We start from the raw sequence: 20,314 nt of genomic DNA on the forward strand, positions 1-20,314 counted from the left end.
TTTTTCCAACTGGGCTGGTAGCCCATTTTCAGCAGAGACCCAGGGAGAAAAGCTGCAGAATAAAACAGGACAGATAAAAAATACAGAAATTACATCAGAAAGAATAAACATACAGTACAAATTATATGCAATAAACAAAAGATTAGATAATATTCTTACATTATAGCTACAAAATTAGAAATTTAAATCACAGGGATATAGTTAATCAAGTAAAAAACAGAGAATGACACAGGCAATGAGTAGACTTAGCTGACAAGACATGTGTACCCAGTGACTTAGAATATTAAAACATTGAGATTTCTGGAATACTGAAAATTTGTAGTCCAATAAGCAGTGAGGAAACAATCAGTTGTAACAATGAATAAAAAATGAAAAACAGCAACTGAGTGGAAAAGGTGAAATGAGCATAGGAGAGGAAAATTAGCAGGAGAGAGGAGTTATCCAGGGAGGCTACAAGGGGAAAGCCAGTTGCTTTTAAAATGTTATTTTATTTTTCTTTTAAATGAAGAGTAGCAGTGAGTGCACTGTATGCTTGGGGGAAGAGCATTCCAGGACTTAGCTATTTTGTTAGAGTAGAGGGAGTTTCCATGGTAGTTATGTGATTGTGTTACTTTGAGCAGTGGCCTGTTGGAAGACCTAAGGACCTGCAGTGTATCGGCAGGTGGAGAAGGGTTGAAACTGTGGGGCAGCTATGAGGGTTACGAATGATTTTATGGGTGAGGGTAAGTTGGTTTAAGGTTAGCAGGTTTGGAACTTGTAGCCAGTTAAGTTGTCAAAGAGCGGAACAATGATGGGCTTTGTGGGGATGATTAGTGTCAAACTTTGTGATTTTGTTGTAGCAAGATTCAAGGTTATGCAGGTCGGGCTTACGTAAGTTGGTGAATATGTCAGAGCAATAGATAAGTGTAGAGAAAAGTTGTGATGTAGCTGTGGCTAGCCTGAAGGATGTTATAACTTCACTGTACTCGACTTTCATTAGACCACTAACAGAGCACAATGCACCCTTTCACATATGTCTCAGATACCCACAGCTGGTGGAGAGACTTCAGAGATTTCTCAAAGAAAACACAGGGACTCCAAACCATGACCTACATGGACAGCCCAAAAGCCTTGTCACTTTACTCTGTATCTTATAAGCTGCTGACAAGGAACTTGTGCCTGGCCTATACAGTAATTTCTGACCCTGCCCTAATGGAAATGCTGCACATCTTCAAGTCAAATGGCACGAGTCACTCACTACAGGGATCTCAACCTAGCCTGTGACATTAACAAAACATGTTGGAGAAACAGATACATCTCGCAGAGACTGCCACTTCTCTGGAATAGACTTTCTATTCACGTAAAAAACAGCTCCTTTTTAACCCTATTCAAACACAACCTAGACAACTGGATGGGCGACCGCAAATTCTCCCCTGGGGTGGCACCCATGTCCTTCATGGATATGGGTAGCTGGTGTTGAACACAGACCTGTTCTGTTCAAAAATTTGCCTGCAAACTACTCAAAAAGAAAAAAATGGGGATACTTGAGATCAACATGGCTAGGCTTGTAAAGGCTCTAGTGCCGCTAGCTTAGTAACCTCCTATGAATAAACCTGTGTGTCAGAGATCATGGTTTACACAGCAGCTCTGGGTTTTCCCAGTGACAAAGTGGCTTTAGGTTGCAATGATGTGGTACTGACCAATGGTATGGCAGCCTCCAGAGGGGTTATGTCTGAAGAGTCAGTTGAAGCAGGCACTAGCTATGGGGAGTGCAAACTTGCCTCACCACTATCAGTCAACTTGGGCTGACGGTAGCTGTCAGACACCAAAAAGTACAGTTTTGTACCTACCATAAATGTAGATGTCCGATAGACATGCAACTGCAGTCATAACATGTGGGTTGTCCTGCCTCAGGCAGCCCTCGGTCGGCCGGATTCCAATGTCTGGGTCCGACGTCGGCTGATGTTGCATTTCTCTCCGACGTCAGAGCGGCTGGAGTATATAAGCATCAGCCGACGCCATTTTCTTCAGTGTTTCTTGCCCCAGATGCCAGGTGCCCTCCAAGGAAGGCTGTAATCAAATTGGAAGATAAAAACAGGATTCCAAACAAATAAATGAGCAATAAAACAAATACACCATAACAGATATCCCCAGCTAAGAGAAACAGGGATAGGAGTGGACCCTAGGCATAGAGGGGTATGGAGGGTGGGAAAATCCGACTGCAGTTGCATGTCTATCGGACATCTACATTTATGGTAGGTACAAAACTGTACTATGTCCTTCAAGAATGCAACTGCAGTCATAACATGTGGGTAGAATACCATAGCTTAGCTGGGGAGGAGGAATGCTCTAGGAAAAAGATGGTGTGGCAATCAAACCCTGCAGGACTGCCAAGCAAAGCCTGCTCTGGAACTGAGTATAGAGGGAGATTGTAGTGTTTGGAGAATGTATGCACGCACGAGCTCCATGTAGCAGCTTCTAGAATGTCCTTAGAAGGCACCCTCTTAAGAATGCTGTAGAGGTGGCTGTAGCTCTAGTGGAATGTGGTCTGACATTGGCTGGAACAGTCTTTCCATGAAAGGAATAACAGAATCTGATGCAATGTCCAATCCATTTTGAAATAGTCTGTTTTGAAATTGCTTTTCCTTGGATTGCAGGGGCATAAGCTACAAAAGTTGTTCAGACTTCCTACTGGCCTTGGTTCTGTCCAGGTAGTAACGGTTGTCTGTGAATGTCCAAGGTATGCAACAGTCTTTCCCCTTGTTCTCAGGATTGGGGAAGAAAGCAGGCAGATGAATTGCTTGATTTAAAGAAACCCTAGATACCACCTTTGGCATGAAAGTAGGGTTGGTCCTTAATGAAACCCTGTCTCTGTGAAAAATAATAAAGGGTGGTATTGCCATTAGGGCCTGTAGCTCCGAAACCCTTCTTGCTGATGTAATTGCCAACAGGAAAGCTGTCTTCCATGAGAGAAATTGCAAGTCAACTGAAGCTGCTGGCTCAAATGGAGGTAGAGTCAGTTTTTCTAGAACAAAATTGAGGTCCCAGGCTGGCACTGGGGCCTTTGTTGGTGGCTTAATGTTCTTGATTCCCCTAAGGAATTGCCTTAGTAAAGGGTGTGAAAAAACAGGAGGATCAGTGCTGTATCTAGCTGAAATAGCAGATGCATGTATCTTTATGGAAGAATATGAGAGGCCGTTCTTTAACACATCTGCCAAATATTCCAGGATGAGTGGGATATTCAACAATGATGCATCATGCCCCTGGCTGGTATTCCAATTGCTGAATCTTTTCCACTTTGCTAAGTAAACCTTTCTGGTGGATGGTCTTCGAGCCTCTGTTAGTATCCACTGAACTTCCTTGGAGAGAAATAGGCTGAAGTTATTTATGGGATCTCCCAGGCTGTTAGCTGCAGTGTCTGTAGATTTGGATGCACTGTTTCGAAGTTGTGTTGAGTCAGAAGTAGAGGCCATTGGGGAAGGGCCCACCTCCTGGTGTGACATATGCTCCGTAGCAGTGGGTACCAGTGTTGTCTTGGCCAGTCCGGAGCTATTATGATTCCCTTGGGTCTCTCTGCTTTGATCTTTAGTAATACTGAGGTCATCAGTGGCAGAGGTGGGAATGCATAGATTGTTAGGGAGTTCCAGTTGAATGAGAGGGCATCTATTTTCCAAGCTTTTGGATGGTATGTCCTTGTGCAGAATTTTGGTAGAAGATGGTTGAGATGAGAGGCAAATAGGTCCACTTCTGGCTTGCCCCATGTCAAAGTGAGTTGTCTGAAGGCCTTCGGATGTAACCTCCACTCGTGTGGATCTGTGAAATTCCTGCTTAGGCTGTCGGCCAACACGTTGTCTTTTCCTGGAACAAACTGGGATTGTAACTGGATGTTTAGGCTCAGTGATTTCTCCCAAAGCTGCATTGTCAGTCTGCAAAGAGGGTAAGAATGGCTGCCCCCTTGCTTGTTTATGTACCACATCACAGTGGTGTTGTCTGTCCGTATCATTAAATGGCCTTGCTGGAGTTGGTGTTGAAAGGCCTCGATGGCATGCATTACTGCCAGCATTTCCTTTTGGTTTATATGCAGATGTGTTTCCTTTGGAGACCATTGTCCTTGTATACACCTGCCTTCCATGTGCGCCCCCCATCCAAGGTCTGAGGCGTCTGTAGTCATGGTCTGTGTTATCTGTGGTTTTTTGAATGACATACCTGTGTTTGCCTGGCTCACCGAGGCCCACCATAGGAATTCCTTTTGTAAGCATGGAATTAGTGGTATGATTGCCTCCAAGTTGTTGCTGTGTTGAGACCAAATGCTTTTTAGGTACCATTGAAGCTTTCTCATGTGTAGTCTTGCTAATGGAACCAGGAGAATGCAGGATGCCATGTAACCCAGGGCCTGTAGGAATCTCCTTGCAGTCATCTAGGTGAGTTTTGCTAGACCTTTGAAATAATGAGTTAACTTCTCTTGCTTGTCTTCTGTCAGGTTTGGCTCCTAAGAAGATTATTTGCTGGGATGGCTGCAGTCTTGACTTTTGGAAGTTGACTGTGTATCCCAGAGCTTGAAGTAATCGTATGACATAATCCAGGTTTTTTGTCAACATCAATTTGTCGTCCGCTTGTATGAGGCAGTCGTCCAGGTACGGGTAAATTTGTATACCCTGGAGCCTGCAATGAGCAATTACTGAAGCCAGGCATTTTGTAAATACTCTGGGCGCAGTAGATAAGCCAAATGGCAATGCTGAGAATTGATAATGCTCTGGCCCTGCAAGAAATCTGAGGTATCTTCTACAGCTGTGTCTGATAGGAACATGCAGGTATGCCTCCTTGAGGTCCAGAGTAATCAGCCACGACCCCTTGCCCAGCATGGGAAGGAGTTGCTGTAGAGTCAGCATTTTGAACTTTGGTACTATGACAAAGGTGTTTAATGCGGACAAGTCCAGTATTGGTCTCCATTGAGATTCTTTTCTTGGAACAAGGAACAGTCTTGAGTGAAACCCCTAGTCTTGTTCTTGTTGTGGAACGCTTTCTATTGCTTTCATCCGAATCAGCAGAGTGATTTGCTTGATAGCCTCTGCCCTCTGATTTTGTGGCAGGTTTGGCATGCCTTGTTTTCTTGGTAAGGTATGAAAATGAAACCTGTACCCTCGGTCTATAATGTCCAAAATCCATTTGTCCTTTGTCAGTCTGTGCCAGGTGTCTGCAAACAGAGATAATTTCCCGCCCAAGGGAGCTTCCAGTTGTTCCCTGGTAGGCGGTAGTAGAGGAAAGTCATTGAGATTGTGGTTGTGGGGCAGGTGAAACCCCCGCGCCACTTCTTTGGTTTCCTGGCTGCCATTGTCGTCCCCTGTAAGGGCCTCTGTATTGGCCTCTTCCTCGGCCACGTCTGTTCTTACCCCTTTGAAACTTTTCTGGATTAGGAAAGGACCAGTTTTTTGAAGGCCAATTCCTACTGAATCTGGGGGGTTGAACCTGGAGGAAATCTTTCACAGTCTGGACTTATTTTGCTTTTTTTTCGATGGTCTTTAACACATCCTTAGCATTTGCACCAAAAAGCTTGTTCTTTTCGAAAGGTGCATCCAGAAGTTTTGCTTTTACATGATCTGGTAGAGGTTGACCTTTTAACCAAGCATGTCTACGAATGACTGTCCCTGTCATAGCTGCCCTACATGAAGCTTCCAGTGCATCATATCCACACTGCGGGAAGTGATTGCTTACTTGCTGAGTGTTATGTACAGCTTCCTGCAAAGTCTTCCTGTCTACAGGCTCAGGAGTGGCAAACGTTTTTTGTAAATCTTCTAACAGATAATCCTGGTATTGTAACATATGGAAAAGGCAATTTAAAGCTCTCATAGATAAGGTAGTGGATGTGTAAACCTTTTTGCCCCATCTCTCTAATGACCTAGCTTCCCTGTTGGAGGGCAAAGGATTTTTTGAGGTGGAGGCTGAAACTCCATTAGGCCCCTGTGAAATAGTTTCCAAATCAGCAGTGTGGGCCCTGAATAAATGGGAATGAGTTTCTGGGACCCTGTAATACCTGTCTGGCTTGGCTGGAGCAGGAGGAAGGCAATCAGGGGTAGCACTAGAGTCAGAATACAAATCATCCAGAACATCAAGTACAGGAGGAATAGCTAAGGGCCTGTGCTGAGGCTTCTTAAGGAAAGTCCTAAGGCGTTTCCTAGAATCAGAATATTCCTGACCTTGCCACTTGAAATGTTCCCTCATGGTGTGCAGAACTTCCCCAAAAGAAATATCCTCAGGAGGGGAGGCCGAGGGGATGGAATCTTCTGCATCCGAGTCCTCATAGGTCTGGAAGAGCTCTTCCTGGCCATCAGAGTGGACAGAGCCCTCAGAATCTTCGTCTGAATGTGTAGGGTCAGAGGGTTCAACCCAGGGCCTTTTATCAGGAGGAGGCTGGGATCCTCTCTCAGGATGGGCCTGTGAACCTCTAATCATGGAAATCAAATCAGCAGCCATGGACATAATTTGTGTCTCTGGAGTTGGCTGAGGTAAGGGTTTAGAAGTAATATGCTTTGTTTTGCTGGCTGCCTTAGCCCTGGTGTAGGCCTCAATAGACATGGCCATAGGGGGCCTGGCAGCTCCACATGCAGGAGTGACCTTGTCTACAGCAATGGTCTCGGGCATTTCCTCGGTTTCGGTATCCGGAGGAAAATCTATAACTGGCGGAGTAATGTCTGGAATCGGAGTCGTCGGTACTGCGGTGTCTTCGGTTCGGAACGGTGGAGAGACAGTCTCAGAGGGAACCGGAGCACTCGCGCTAGGTTTTGGCGTGGAGTCGGAGGTAGACGCGGGCCGAGGAAGTCGGTCCCGGTCTTTTCGCTTTTTGGGCGTTTGGGATGTCGGAAGATCCGACGGCATGGTGTAAGCAAAATTATCGCCTAAAAAATCTTCGGCGAACTCCGCCCGGCGCCTGAGAGTGCGCTTGTTGAAGCAAGCACAGGCTACACAGGCCGAGACGTCATGGTCTGGGCCCAGGCAAGGGAGACAGTAAGAGTGGAAATACTTATGAGGTATTTGTTTACCACAAGAAAGACAATTGTTAACTTTTTCAGTAATTTCTGACATCGGCTGAGGCAAGAAAAGGTCCCCAACGGGGTACTTAGCTTTTTTGATGACTTCGGTATCGTAGAATACAGGAGCTGACCGACCGGCACTTGCGAACTGCTTCTGCTTCGGGCACCGCGCGGCAAGAAAATGGCGTCGGCTGATGCTTATGTACTCCAGCCGCTCTGACGTCGGAGAGAAATGCGACATCACCCGACGTCGGACCCAGTCTATGGAATCCGGCCGACCGAGGGCTGCCTGAGGCAGGACAACCCACGTTATGACTGCAGTTGCATTCTTGAAGGACATCTGTATTATCAGCTTCCTGTTCACTCTTTGTAATATGGCATTTCTCTTTTTTTTCCTAGTAAAATCTGAAGACGGATGAGTGGACAACATGGCATGCCTAGGCCAACCATGTATTTTCTGTTGCAAGCACTTTTTTTTTAGGGACCCAGCCTTTTATTTAATAGTAATACTGCTAAGATACACACACTAGAGACAGTAAAGCACTTCATATCCCAAACCAAAGCAAAAAAAGACGGAATCTGTGAAAATCTCTGTGCAGAATTTGTTTCCAATACCTCAAACAGTTATTTACTTTATGCTGTAGTAATAACATGTTCACTGAACAGCGGCAAGAACTGATGGCGATTCAAACAAGCTACTGACTGAAGGGGGTGTCGGAGTTTACCATGCCAGGAGGGAAAGTTGAGAGTCCTAGTATAAAGACAGACCTTCAGGTTCCTGCAAGAAATAATCCCAAAAGATACTACTTCAATGGTGAACTAAGATGAACAACAGCCTTGCCATTTTACTGAACAAATGAAGGACACAAAAAACAAAGCAAAAAGTTCTGACCAGAAAATAAAGTCTGGGCATTCCCACAAAATTGAGCCAAAAGAGAATCTCCTATTAAGTAGCATTGAATCCTTAAGGCCTAGAAAAGAAGACTCCAAAATCATAACGGGAAACCTGGGCCATTTCCCCAACAAAGCAAGTGGCAATGAAGATATGCAGAAACTGAGTAGCAAAGAAAATTATGGGAGAAACTGGGATTTGTCAGGTACCCAGGGAAAGGTGCACTTGCCCTATGGTCCTAACCTCATCCGTCATTAATCCTATTACAGAAGATGGACTTCTTATCAGATGTATGATGTCTCTGAATTTATTTATTTTTTACCCCTATATATTGTACTTGTCGCTGCCTGCGGAACACTGAAGGTTCCCCAGTGGCACAGGAGCCCATTCATTCCTTGCAGGTAAGGATCATCATTCTCGTATCTGCAAGGAATGAATGAATCCAAACAATGAGAACATTTCTGCAATAAGGCCCTCAACCCAAAGATAGGCACCACCCATCTTCCTTGCTAGCACCATCAGTCATCTAGGCCGGTAATCGAGCCCAGATCACATGGGCAGCAGTCAGGGCTTGGTCCCTCTACTCTGCCAGGTAACCAAATATCTCTACATTTTTAAGTCAGTAAAATGACATCCTGAAACATGATTTTTCTTTTAAAGTGCAAACATATTCTCTGTTTGTGCAAGACTAAGTTTGCAAACAAGTCTTTTGCTCCCATAACCTGCCACCAACTATTTTCTATACTGTAATTTGGTAACTGAATCCATGTGTGACTGACTACAGGTGTATAATTACCATCTACATGCACATTGGACCTACCTGCTTTATAAATGTGAAAAATGAATTTACTTGACGGGACTGCCTATCATAACTACACAATACAACACATATTAACAGATGTCAGCCCATGATGAGGACTACTGAAAAGCTTTTAAGGCGATCCAGAGTAGAAGGAAGTAGCTTGCTGAACAATATACCACATTACTCTAGATGAAAGTGAAAATCTTTCCAGGGTTGGAAGGAAAACATTTATAATATGCCCAGCCAGTGACTGACTACCAACAGCAGCTATGATGGAGGTAGTGACTTGACCGTGAGTGAGACAGGGCTAAACAAAAGAATCAGGCAAAATCATAAAGACCATCCAATTATCTCCAACAGCATATGTTACATGAAAAATAAATCTTCAAATAAAATACCACACCTTACATTAAGGGTTTGGAAAAAATTTCCAAAAAAGTCATGCTGCTTTAACCTGAATTTTTAGTCTTAAGGGAGGAAGAAGCCACCAATAAAAAAACATGAAGAAATGCATACATTTCATAGGAAAAAAAAAAACAAATCAAGTGATGCTTTTCCATTTCCAATGCAAGGATAAAGACACTATCAGGATCCTGGAAAAGTAATTTTTTACTTCTCCAATGAATAGACTATGGCCTCCAAGAAAGTTTCACAGACTGGATTCATTGGCATTTCATTCATCTATTCCAAATAAAAATGTATGAAATCAAGAAAACTGTTGATGCTAACTTGCTAAAACCAATAAAAGCTAAGAAAAATAGGAGAATTTAAGGTCAAGGACAGTTAAAATATATAGATATTTGATGATAATATAACTTGACATAGTTTTTGCTGCTCTGCGGTTGTGAAACAAAAAAATCTAGCCTGGAAACATGTATGGGTAAGGTAAGAAACAGAACATTTCTTGTAAAACAAAAAAATAAGTAAATAACACAAATGAATATAGTAAGTGACGGTGATAAAAAAGCAGGGGAACCAATGAACTCCTTAACTATGAATTCTATGAATATGCTAAATAGCTTACAAAGTCTGCTGACATACGAGTACAGTGGATATGATGGTTCATTTTTAGAATGGACAAGAGGATCTTGTGCCTCTAGATGTCCACAAGAAAAAAGAATTACGATGGTCATGCAAGCTTATGAGAGGAAGACCACAAACCAGCAAACATGACAAAATGGCAAATACAAAAGATCTGTAAAACGGTTCACAGCTGACTGCAGGGATGCTACTTAAAACAAACCACCAATAATGAATCAATTCTGTGACATTTCTGAAGCAGCACAGTTGCCTGACGGTGTAAATTAGGGGGATAGCAAAATATCCTACTGCATGGACTTCAACATTTAAATTCTCAGTTTGTCAAATGATAATCAGAGAAAGGAAGTTATCCAACTAGATAAAAGCTGCCAAAACAGCCAGATAACTCCAAAAACAGGGACTTGTGTGTACTGGTACTTGCTTAAAGGAAAAAATAAATAAAAAAGTAATCATGATGACTGGTCAAAACCAACCTGTGTAAATGCAATTAAGAGCAAAAGATGTTGCAAGAACCTATTCTGCAGTCACCTAGTGGAGGAAATCTTAGATGAAAAAACCCAGCTTTTCATTATAAACTTCTGATAATTACCAAATGAATTACCTCTGACTTTTTCAAGTACAACATGAATATTTCCAGAAGTATATACACTAGACTGTAACTATAGTAAAGCTCCTATAACTTCCAAACAATGAATAAAAACTTGGCTTTGTGGTATACAACTAGGGATCTCTATCTGTTACCCAAAAGGCCTAAGTCTGAAGTGCTGGAGAAGTCCGACATGGAGGGTGAAGAATAAAACAGGTAATGTCTGCTTGCCTCCTCCTGAGCAGGTGGTTGACTGAGTGTCTAAGGGGGCAAGTCTCCTACTAATGAATCCAAGGTGGAGACTAGAGACCTAACAGAAACAGTATGCTCATAAAGTTGTCAGGGATGCTTGAAGGGGCTTCTACTCTGTAAATAAGGATATCCCCACACCTTGCCTACTGCAGACTCACCTCAGGAGGGCATAGGGTGATAGGAATGGGAAGATTAGAGTGTGCAGCTAAAATTCTCATGTCTGCCTTTATGACATCTGCACACACCAAGATCAGCTCTCAGATAGAAAGGATCGAGGCAATAAGCAAACGGTATCCAGACGCAGGGGCCAAAAATAAATCAAAGAACAATTAAAAGTCAAAATATGACCAAATGCAGCAGCTGTAATTCAAATGGTTTAACTATTGTCAATGATTTTTTTCTGTGCAGATAAATAAACTTACCACCATTAAGTTGAACATTAAAAACATCTATGTTTAATTATACTGGAACAGACTAATCATTATATCAAATAATTTTCACACTGAAAAAAACTTACTGCAGGACTGGGAATATTAATGTTTGTGTTTCTGTCACAAGAAATGCTAGCAAATTAAGCAGAAGGCTGTCCCTGTTAAACAGCTACAGCGTCTGGAACCTTTAACATAATAAAATGTGTAGCAGAAAGTGATGAAATAAAAACCCAGAAAAAAATGCCTGAAACAAGTGGAAAATTCATCAAGAAGCGATGATGCAATGTTTCCAGCCAATGCAAGTATATTTTAACAACTTGTTCTTCACTGTAATCCAATTGTTAGCATACTGAAGCAATTTTAGGGGTAGTTCTTAAGATTGATAGTATTCATTAGTATTTTTCTGACAGATACTCAAAACGTTACACTTACTTCTCAGCTGGAAACTATATGCAAGTCTGCCAGATATGGCAAACTGTGATAATTTTTTCTATAGAGAAAGGGAAACAAAACTGTTAAATTACCTACTTTCTGATGCTGCATAGAACATCTGGTCTTAAGAGATGAAGGAAACATGGTTAAATAGGCAGAACAAAATCTCTGTGCTAAGAAACAGTCTACGTTTTGTAAGCTCCCATCAGAGAAATGAATTAAAAAAAAAAAAACTTGGCAAGCCAGATCCCAACTGGTCAGTCACGTACAGAGCCAGACTCAAGCAATCGGGGTTTGTTAGACATCTGGTATGATTCCATGAAACTTCAACAAGGGAGGGGAAATGAAGAAATAAAAATGAAACAGCTACTCCAGCATTCCAAAATGTACACATCAGGGCTCTGATAGCAAGAAAAATAAACAGAAAGAAGGAAACCCTGTCTAGACTGAACTGCTGCTGGGGCTGATGCAGACACAGGGCTGGTATTTACTTGAAATGAGCTGCCAGGCTACTTTAAGAGGAGAATTGCAGTGTGCAAAAATAGTAGTAATAATAATATTATTATTAAGGTGGTAATGCACATCCATTTGTGGGGGGGGGGTAAGCAAACCTTATACTGACCATAAATTAGGACTACAGATTCTTCTATTGCGTGTTGATAGCTGAACTGAGAATCCAAGAGGGCACGGCTGACAAAGGAGCCATAGAATGTTGATTGGTACCAGCCGACATGGAGGTGATCAATGTTGACATGACGCAGATTTCGCATCATCTCCATCTGATACTGAACTGCAAAATAAACCACAAAACGTTTAGGTGAAATATGCATGACAGCACAATGAACAATTTTATACTTTGTGTGACTAAATACATATAATTAAGAACTCAAAGATACAGCATAGTATACAAATGACATATACCACCAAGTTTTCAGAGCAAGTGTTACTAGATGAAACATAAAAACAGTAGCAGATTAAGTGAGAAGTCTAAATGGGAAAAAAGGCAAAACAAAATAGAAGCAAAAAAATAATCATCAGATTCTCAGTATTCTCTATCTAAATTATAAAAACTGTTTTTCTTATAATGGCAGCTGAGCTAGTGGAGCTGTTAGTGCTGCTGCCTCAAGGATCTTGTTCCGACTAAGCAACACAGGTTTTCACTGAATGGTCCAGTTTCCCACCACATCCCTAACACATGCTGCAGGTGAATTAAATCATCCAAAAAGTCTGTTACGAGTCTGTAGCATACGTGTGCGTGTGTGCCCGTCATGGGCTGTACCCCATCTAGCAACAGTTCCTCTGCCTTCTGCCACAGAGCAGAAGGATAAACTCCGGCTCCCCCATAATCCTGAACTAGACTAAACAGGTAATCAAATGATGACTCACATGTATAATTTTCTTATGAGGCAAGATAAAAGCAGGACATCTCATAACATTAGTGTAAACACAGGGATTATTTTTGTATAATGACTAATGGAGTAACAGTCACAATATATAAGAACTAAATGGCTAACTTCAAGCTAGAGCATAGACATCTGACAGAGCCAGCCTCACTGCCATTTGATGCCCACAATGTCCTTCAGTCCTGCAACAGCTGTCTTACTTGCACTTAAATTCATGTTTAATGCTAAAAGACAAAGGCATCACAGTGTTGAGATAAACCCAAGAGGACTTCAACAATCCCAAAACTTTAAAGAAAAATAGAGAGACAATACATGCCCTCAGTCAGTTTTACTGGAAAATGACACAATACCATTAACTGCTTACATCTAAAGATTTGGACTGATAAAAGGATTCACAACTGTCAGCAGTCCACAACTATCTGGCTATTAAAATACAAAGCAGATGAAGAACCATCAGTACAAGACAAGTCCATCTATGTAGATTTTCTCCAGGTACTTTGTCAAATATACCTATAGATCTAAGGATGTCATTCTCCCCCTTTACTCAGCCCTCATCAGGTCAATCATTGAATATAATGCCTCATCAGCACGCATCTGTCTGGACACATGCAACAACTGAACACCCACAGAGGTACCTTATAAAAAGGATACAAGGCCTAAGCAACATGTCCTACATGGACCAACCCAAAGTCATGTCACTACACTCAGTATCCTACAGGTTAACAGGTGACCTGTGTTGATCGTCCAGGGCATGCTCTGACCCATTACTGATGGATTTACTGCACATTATCAAGTCAAACCTCGCCAAGGCCTTCACCACCATCCCCCACTCTGGAATCATAGATAAACTTACTAAGCTGGGTATAAATCCCTACATCACTCGATGGGTTGCCAACTGGCTTACTGACAGAACCCAGACTGTAAAAGTAGCCAACTCCAAATCCAGCTCCAGACAAGTGGAGTACCTCAGGGTTCAGTCCTGGGACCACTCTTGTTTGGCATCTACTTCTCTGAAGTATAGGCCAACACTAAGGGATTTTCTGGCTAACAAAGTTCGCAGATGACTGCAAACAGGGATATTATTGAATCCCCAAATGATGTGGATATTCTACAAAAGGGCCTTACAGAAACAGATGCTTGGTGCCGCAGCCATAGGCTCAAGCTTAATGCCAAGAAATGTATAGTTATCCCCTTTGGGAAAAAACATGTACCCATGAATTTTCCACATAGGTGGCAATACACTAAACACTGGATGTGCGATGAGAGACTTAGGGACACAGGTGGACAGTGGTCTCACTTTCGATAACCACATCACCACAACAGTCAGGAAATCCTTCTATGTGGCACATCTCATCTCTAAGGGCTTTTCATCCAGAAAAAAGGAGGTTATGGTCCCACTGTACTCATCTCTCATTAGACACATTATAGAGTACAATGCTCTGCTTGGTAAATACCTCACAAGACATTTGCAACAGCTGGAAAGGCCGCAGAAATACCTCACTAAAAGAATCACAGGCCTACAGCAGATGCCCTATACGGACCGTCTAAAAAAACTCCAACTATACATATTGTCAACTCAGAGGCGATCTCTGCTTAACATACAAGGCCATGTCAAACCCTGAGATGTTGGACATGCTCCACTTAAAGAAATCCCAATCCCTCAGAGAAACATGCTCCAGGGATCTAAACCTGGTCATCACAATGAACAAAAGATGCTGGAGGGATAGGTTCCTGACCCAGAGACTCCCCATACTCTGGAATAGACTGCCCATACATGTCAAGCAGAGCACCTCCTAAGCGCTCTTCAAAAGGAACCTTAACGATTGGATGGAAGATAGCAAATTCACACCGGGAATCATGTCAGTCGCCCTGCTAGACAGGGGTCCAGGGAAGCAAATATTGTGGGAAGAAATATCCAGGCAATTGTTATGGCTTGGCTTGTATAGGCCCTAGGGCTGACAGCCTAGTACCAACCTATGAACCTTACACTGTGCCATTAACAATGGACAGTACATTCCTTACTACAGCATACTAAAAGAAAAGTACAGTTGTGTACACTTACCATAAATGTAGATGCTCGAGTGTATTCACTGTTGCAGTCATTACATTTGGGTTATCTGCTTGCAGGTAGCCCTCGGTCAGACTGACTAACAAAGTCTTGGGTCTTGTATCGGTTGCTGTCCCTTCTTCCATGAAGTCAGGTCGTCAGGGGTATAAAACATGCAGCAGACGCCATTACATCAGTTTTTCTTGCCCTAGATGTCAGGCACCTCCCTAATGGGAAGCAATTAAATATAAAAGTACAAAGATATACTCCAGCAAAAAAGGAAATGCACCAAAAAGTCTTTTAAGCATTGTAAAGGAAAGTAGAGGTATAGCCAAAAGTTAAGGGGCTGGAGGGAGGATAACCAGGACTGCAACAGTGAATACACTCGAACATCTACACTTATGGCAAGTGTATACAACTGTACTATGTTCTTCGTGTTTCACTGTTGCAGTCATTACATTTGAGTAGATTCCCAAAGCTATGGTTGGGAGGAGGAATTTCGATAGCATTAGGGCCAGCTATAAGGCCCTGCAAGACTGCAGTGGCAAAGCCAGCTCTGGGTTTAGAGAAAATTGGCAAATAATAATGCTTGGTGAAAGTATGTACAGAACTCCAGGTAGCAGCTTCTAGGATGTCCCTGGTAGGGATGCTTCTGAGAAAGGCTGTAGAGGTAGATGCAACCTTGGTGGAGTGAGGTCTGATCCCCTGTGGGATAGGTTTTCCATGGCGCTTATAGCAGAAATGAATGCAATGGCTTATCTATTTAGAAATGGTTTGCTTTGAAATAGCCTTCCCCTCTGCCCCTGCAGCAAATACAACCAGCATTTTTCAGATTTCCTTTGAGGTTTAGTCCTTCCAAGTAGAATCTAAGTGGTCTGTGCACATCTAAGGAATGCAGTTTCATTTGCCCTTTATTCTGTGGATTGGGAAAGAAGGTTGGCAAATGAATGGACTAATTAAGAGCCACACTGGATACCACCTTGGGCATGAAGGATGGATTGGTTCTGAGGGTCACCCTGTCCGCATAAAAGATGATGAAAGGCTCCACACTGCCATAAGGGCCTGTAAAATTCAGATACCTTTCTAGCTGAAGTGATTGCTAAAAGGAAAGCTGTTTTCCAAGAAAGAAATTTTAAGCCTGCAGTAGCAGCTGGCTCAAAAGGAGGTAGTGAGTTTCTCCAAGACAAAGTTAAGGTCCCAGGCTGGTGTTGGAGCTCTCCTGGGTGGTCTCAAATTTTTGGCCCCACTGAGGAACTGCTTGAGCAATGGATGAGAGAAGAGGGGATGTTCTGTGTTATAATAAGCTGAAATGGCTGAGGTGTGGATTTTAATGGAGGAAAAAGACAGGCCCTTGTGAAGCATCTCAGTTAAGTATTGTAAAATCTGAGGTAAATTGGGCACTGCTGTGCTCATCCCTTGAGACTGGTTCCAGGCACAGAATCTTTTCCATTTTTCAGCATAAGATTTTCTAGTACTAGGCCTCCTTGCCTCTAAAATGATATCCATCACAGGTTTGCTGAGGGATGGTAAAGGAGAGATTAAGTAATTAGCCAGGCTGCAAGGTTCAGTGTTAAAAGATGAGGGTGCAGAATCTGGTTCTCCTGCTGAGACAGCAGGGAAGGAGTCTGAGGCAGGTGCCATGGAGATAAACCCGACACACTGTGCAGAAGGGGGTACCAGTGTTTGCGCGGCCAGTCTGGAGCAATCAAAAACATCCCTGGTTTGTCCTATTTGATTTTTATTAATACTTTGGAGAGCAGATGCAGAGGGGGGGAGGCCTAGACTGATAGGTTTTTCCAGCTATAGGACAGAGCATCCACTTTCCAGGCTTGTTTGTGGGGAATCCTTTTGCAAAATTTGTCCAATTGGTAGCTTGGGGAGGGGCAAACGGGTATATATCTGGGCTCCCCCATTTGCTTGTCAACATGTTGAAAGTCCTTGGTTCCAGTTTCCACTCGTGTGGGTCCATGAGGTTTCTGCTTAGTCCGTCTGCCAGTGTATTTAATTTTCCTGGCAGGAATTGAGCTTGTAGGTGCACTTGGTAGCTCAAGGCTGTGTTTCACAATGCCATGGCTAGTCTGCAGAGGGGGTAAGAATGTGTACCCCCCCTGCTTGTTTATGTACCACATAACAGTGGTGTTGTCAGTCTTTACCATTAGTTGTCCTGGAGGAATGTGGCCCTTGAAGGCTGTCAGAGCATTCTGTACAGCTAACATTTCTTTTTGATTGATATGCAAGTGCATTTGACTTGGGTTCCTTTTGCCCTGAATGCACTTCCCTGCCAGGTGAGCCCCCCATGTATAGCCTGATGCATCTGTTGTTAGGGTTTGGGCGGCAGGGGGTGGTTTAAAAGGTAGTCCCTTGTTTTGGTGGCAGGCCTCTGCCCACCAAAGGAACTCTAGGCGTAGGCAAGGTATGATAGGAATCATTGTTTCTAGGTCCTGAGAATGTTGACACCATAGGCTTTTTAGATACCACTATAGTTTCCTCATATGCAGTCCTACATATGGAATTAGAAGAATGCAAGAGGCCATGAACCCCAAGGCCTGCAGTACTTGTCTTGCAGATAGCAGGTATTTTGTGGCCGCTTGTTTGAAGTAGGTTGTCAAATTAATTTGTTTCTTTGGCGTGAGGTAAGCCATCTGGGAAGTTGTATTCAAGCTTGCTCCCAGGAATATAATTTGTTGACAGGGTACCAGTTGCAATTTCATTTCGTTTATGGTGTACCCCAGACAAGTTAGAACCCTTTGTACAAAGGCCAGGTGATTCAAAATTATGTCCTGGCTTTCTACCTGAATTAGACAATCATCCAGGTATGGGTATATTTGAATATTTCTTTAATACTCTAGTATTGGACCCTCTAAAGGAATCATACTATATATACACATATTATCAAAACTTCATCCAATCAAAAACTGTTCAAAGTAATTAAAAAATTAGCAAGTAGCAGACACTTAATTGAATCATTCATCTGAAACAACTGAATGCTCATTCATTCAAATAGCAAAGCAAGCAAAATAAGCAATACTAAAATACACATGCAAAAATAGCTTCACTAAAATCTGTATAATAAAGAAACAAAAAAAAAAAAATATATATATATATATATATATATATATATATATATAGTAAATGCAGATAGCAGTGATTATGATGCTTCTAATAGATGTATTGTTGAGTCTGTGGGGGATACCGTTAGTGATGAACGTATTTATGATTTAGTTAAAGGGTCCAATACTAGAGTATTAAGTTCTGCAGAAGTAGCTGGAGATGTTGCGAACATGGTGGGCAATCAAGTATCTCCTCTTGGCACTACCGAGCTAGGGTTGCAGTCCGACAACCCGGTGCCACTTAGAAGCGTGAATCACATGGGTAGTTTGTACCCGAAAGTTGTTGTGAACAAATATAACAATAAAGGTCAGGATTCAGGTAATGTCAGACCGAAGGATAGAAGTCTTCCCACAGTTGGCATTGAAACTTTTAATATAGCCAGGAATGGCACCATAGATGAATTCCCCTTTCCCCTACCAGTCCATATGGACAAAGGAGGGGGGCAGGGGTGATCAGTCAGCAGAGGGTGCCACAAGCATAAATTTTCAGGGGAGCAACATCCGAATCAAGCCCTGAAAAAGATGTAGGGGAAGGTGCTGAATCATTAATCCTTAATATCTCTGCACATGAGTTGACACGTGAGGAACGAAGGGTCCTTTGCAAGGGTTTAAATTTTATACCCTCTTGCAAGAGCAAGATGTCGGATACAATTTTAGATTTGAAAGTTTTCTGCAGGAATGTTATGTTACGTCTGATATATGGTGTTTCTGATGTAGGACCTGTTCCCAGTGATGAAGTGGGTCATTATTTTAATTTGAAGAAGCCTAGTAACTTTATTCCTAGTAATCACCCATTGGTTGAGGCATACCTTAAACGGACTGAAGAAAATATCTATCATTTTTATGATAATTGTAATAATTTTAGGAAGCACACCCGATATAACCTTACATATTTAGAAAGGTTAGCTTTGAATCAGTTGCAAAATAATAGTTCTATTGTAATTCGCCCAGCAGATAAAGGCGGGCTCATAGTTGTCATGGACAGGTCACATTAACAACAATCCATGACCTTGATGTTAATTTTTATGATAAGATCTCGTTTGGGGATGTGCATCATGTTATTTCATCTATTGGTAATGATATTTTGGATATTTTTTCTGCTCATCTTATCACCGAAGAATTATTTTCTTTTTTGAAAGTAACTGATCCATTAATTCCATCAATTCAAGGTTTGCCCAAAATCCATAAGCATCCCACCAATCCTCCCACGAGACCTATTGTGGCTGGAGGAGGGTGGGTTACTGAACCAATTTCCCTGTACGTTGAGAAGTTCCTGAGACCTGTCATCAGTCAGAAACATACAGTTTTAAGAGATTCCAAACAGTTTTTGGTGGACTTGTATGAAAGTACCAAGGATGTCTTCGATGTCAGTGATGTCATTTTTGTTACCTTTGACGTTCAATCATTATTTACCATGATTCCCAATGATCTGGGCATGCAGTATGTGCATGAGTATTTATCAGCACATAGTGATTATTCTGAGAAGCAAATTGACTTGATTTGTTTTCTCTTAGAAATTGTTCTTGAGAACGTTTTCACTTTCTGCGATGAGATGTATTTACAGAAACATGGCGTAGCTATGGGCACTTCGTGTGCCAATAGCTACGCCAATACGTTTCTTGCCCATTGGGAGCTTAATATGTTATTCCCTCTTTCACGTTTTAAGGAACATGTGTTATTTTATCCACGTTTTGTCGACCATCTGTTTTTGTTATGGCGAGGGTCACCTGATGACTTGGTACAATTTTTTAATGTTATTAATAAATTAACTGACTGTCTTAAGTTTACTTACAATTGGTCTTATACTCGCATTGAGTTCCTGGACATTTATACTGAAATGTTGGATGAGCACACAATTAATACAGGTATACATCGTAAGACATGTCATACAAATGCCTTTCTTTTTAGGTCCAACATGTATCCTGGTTATATTTTTAGAAATTTAATCAAAGGACAGGGAATGAGGGCCTCTAGGTTAAATCCATCTTTGGATGGTTTCCAGCACGAGCTTGCTGGTTTGCATAGAAAGTTATTGGACGGGATACACTGCTAGTGAAATCAGCAAACGATGGTCAGACCTCGAAAATTTGAGGCTAACCACAGCGAGACCATATTTTGGACCTGCCTTGGAGGCAGGTTTCGTCAATGGTCAAAATACCACCATGAACAAAGTTAAAATTCCCCTGTTTTTTTTACAAGCGACTATAGACAAGTTACTGATCTTTTTGCACAGCATTGGCCCATTTTACAAGTTGATGATGACATAGCTAGGATAGTGGGCGATATTCCCAAGTTTAGATTCAAAAAATCT

The 20,314-nt window shown here is 42.1% G+C and overlaps 1 protein-coding gene across 1 annotated transcript in view; it reads right to left on the reverse strand.

Annotated features, from left to right (window-relative positions):
- Nucleotides 1-20,314, reverse strand: part of EIF3H (eukaryotic translation initiation factor 3 subunit H) — an 895,984-nt gene that overhangs the window by 447,390 nt on the left and 428,280 nt on the right. Inside the window, exon 3 of the mRNA XM_044067066.1 lies at nucleotides 12,066-12,233. Coding sequence (XP_043923001.1) covers nucleotides 12,066-12,233 — 168 coding nt within the window. The remainder of the gene's footprint in view (nucleotides 1-12,065; nucleotides 12,234-20,314) is intronic.

Source organism: Protopterus annectens, chromosome 3.part1, assembly GCF_019279795.1.
Source record: "Protopterus annectens isolate FY-2018-M chromosome 3.part1, PAN1.0, whole genome shotgun sequence".
In the NCBI taxonomy this organism is placed as follows: Eukaryota; Metazoa; Chordata; order Ceratodontiformes; family Protopteridae; genus Protopterus; species Protopterus annectens.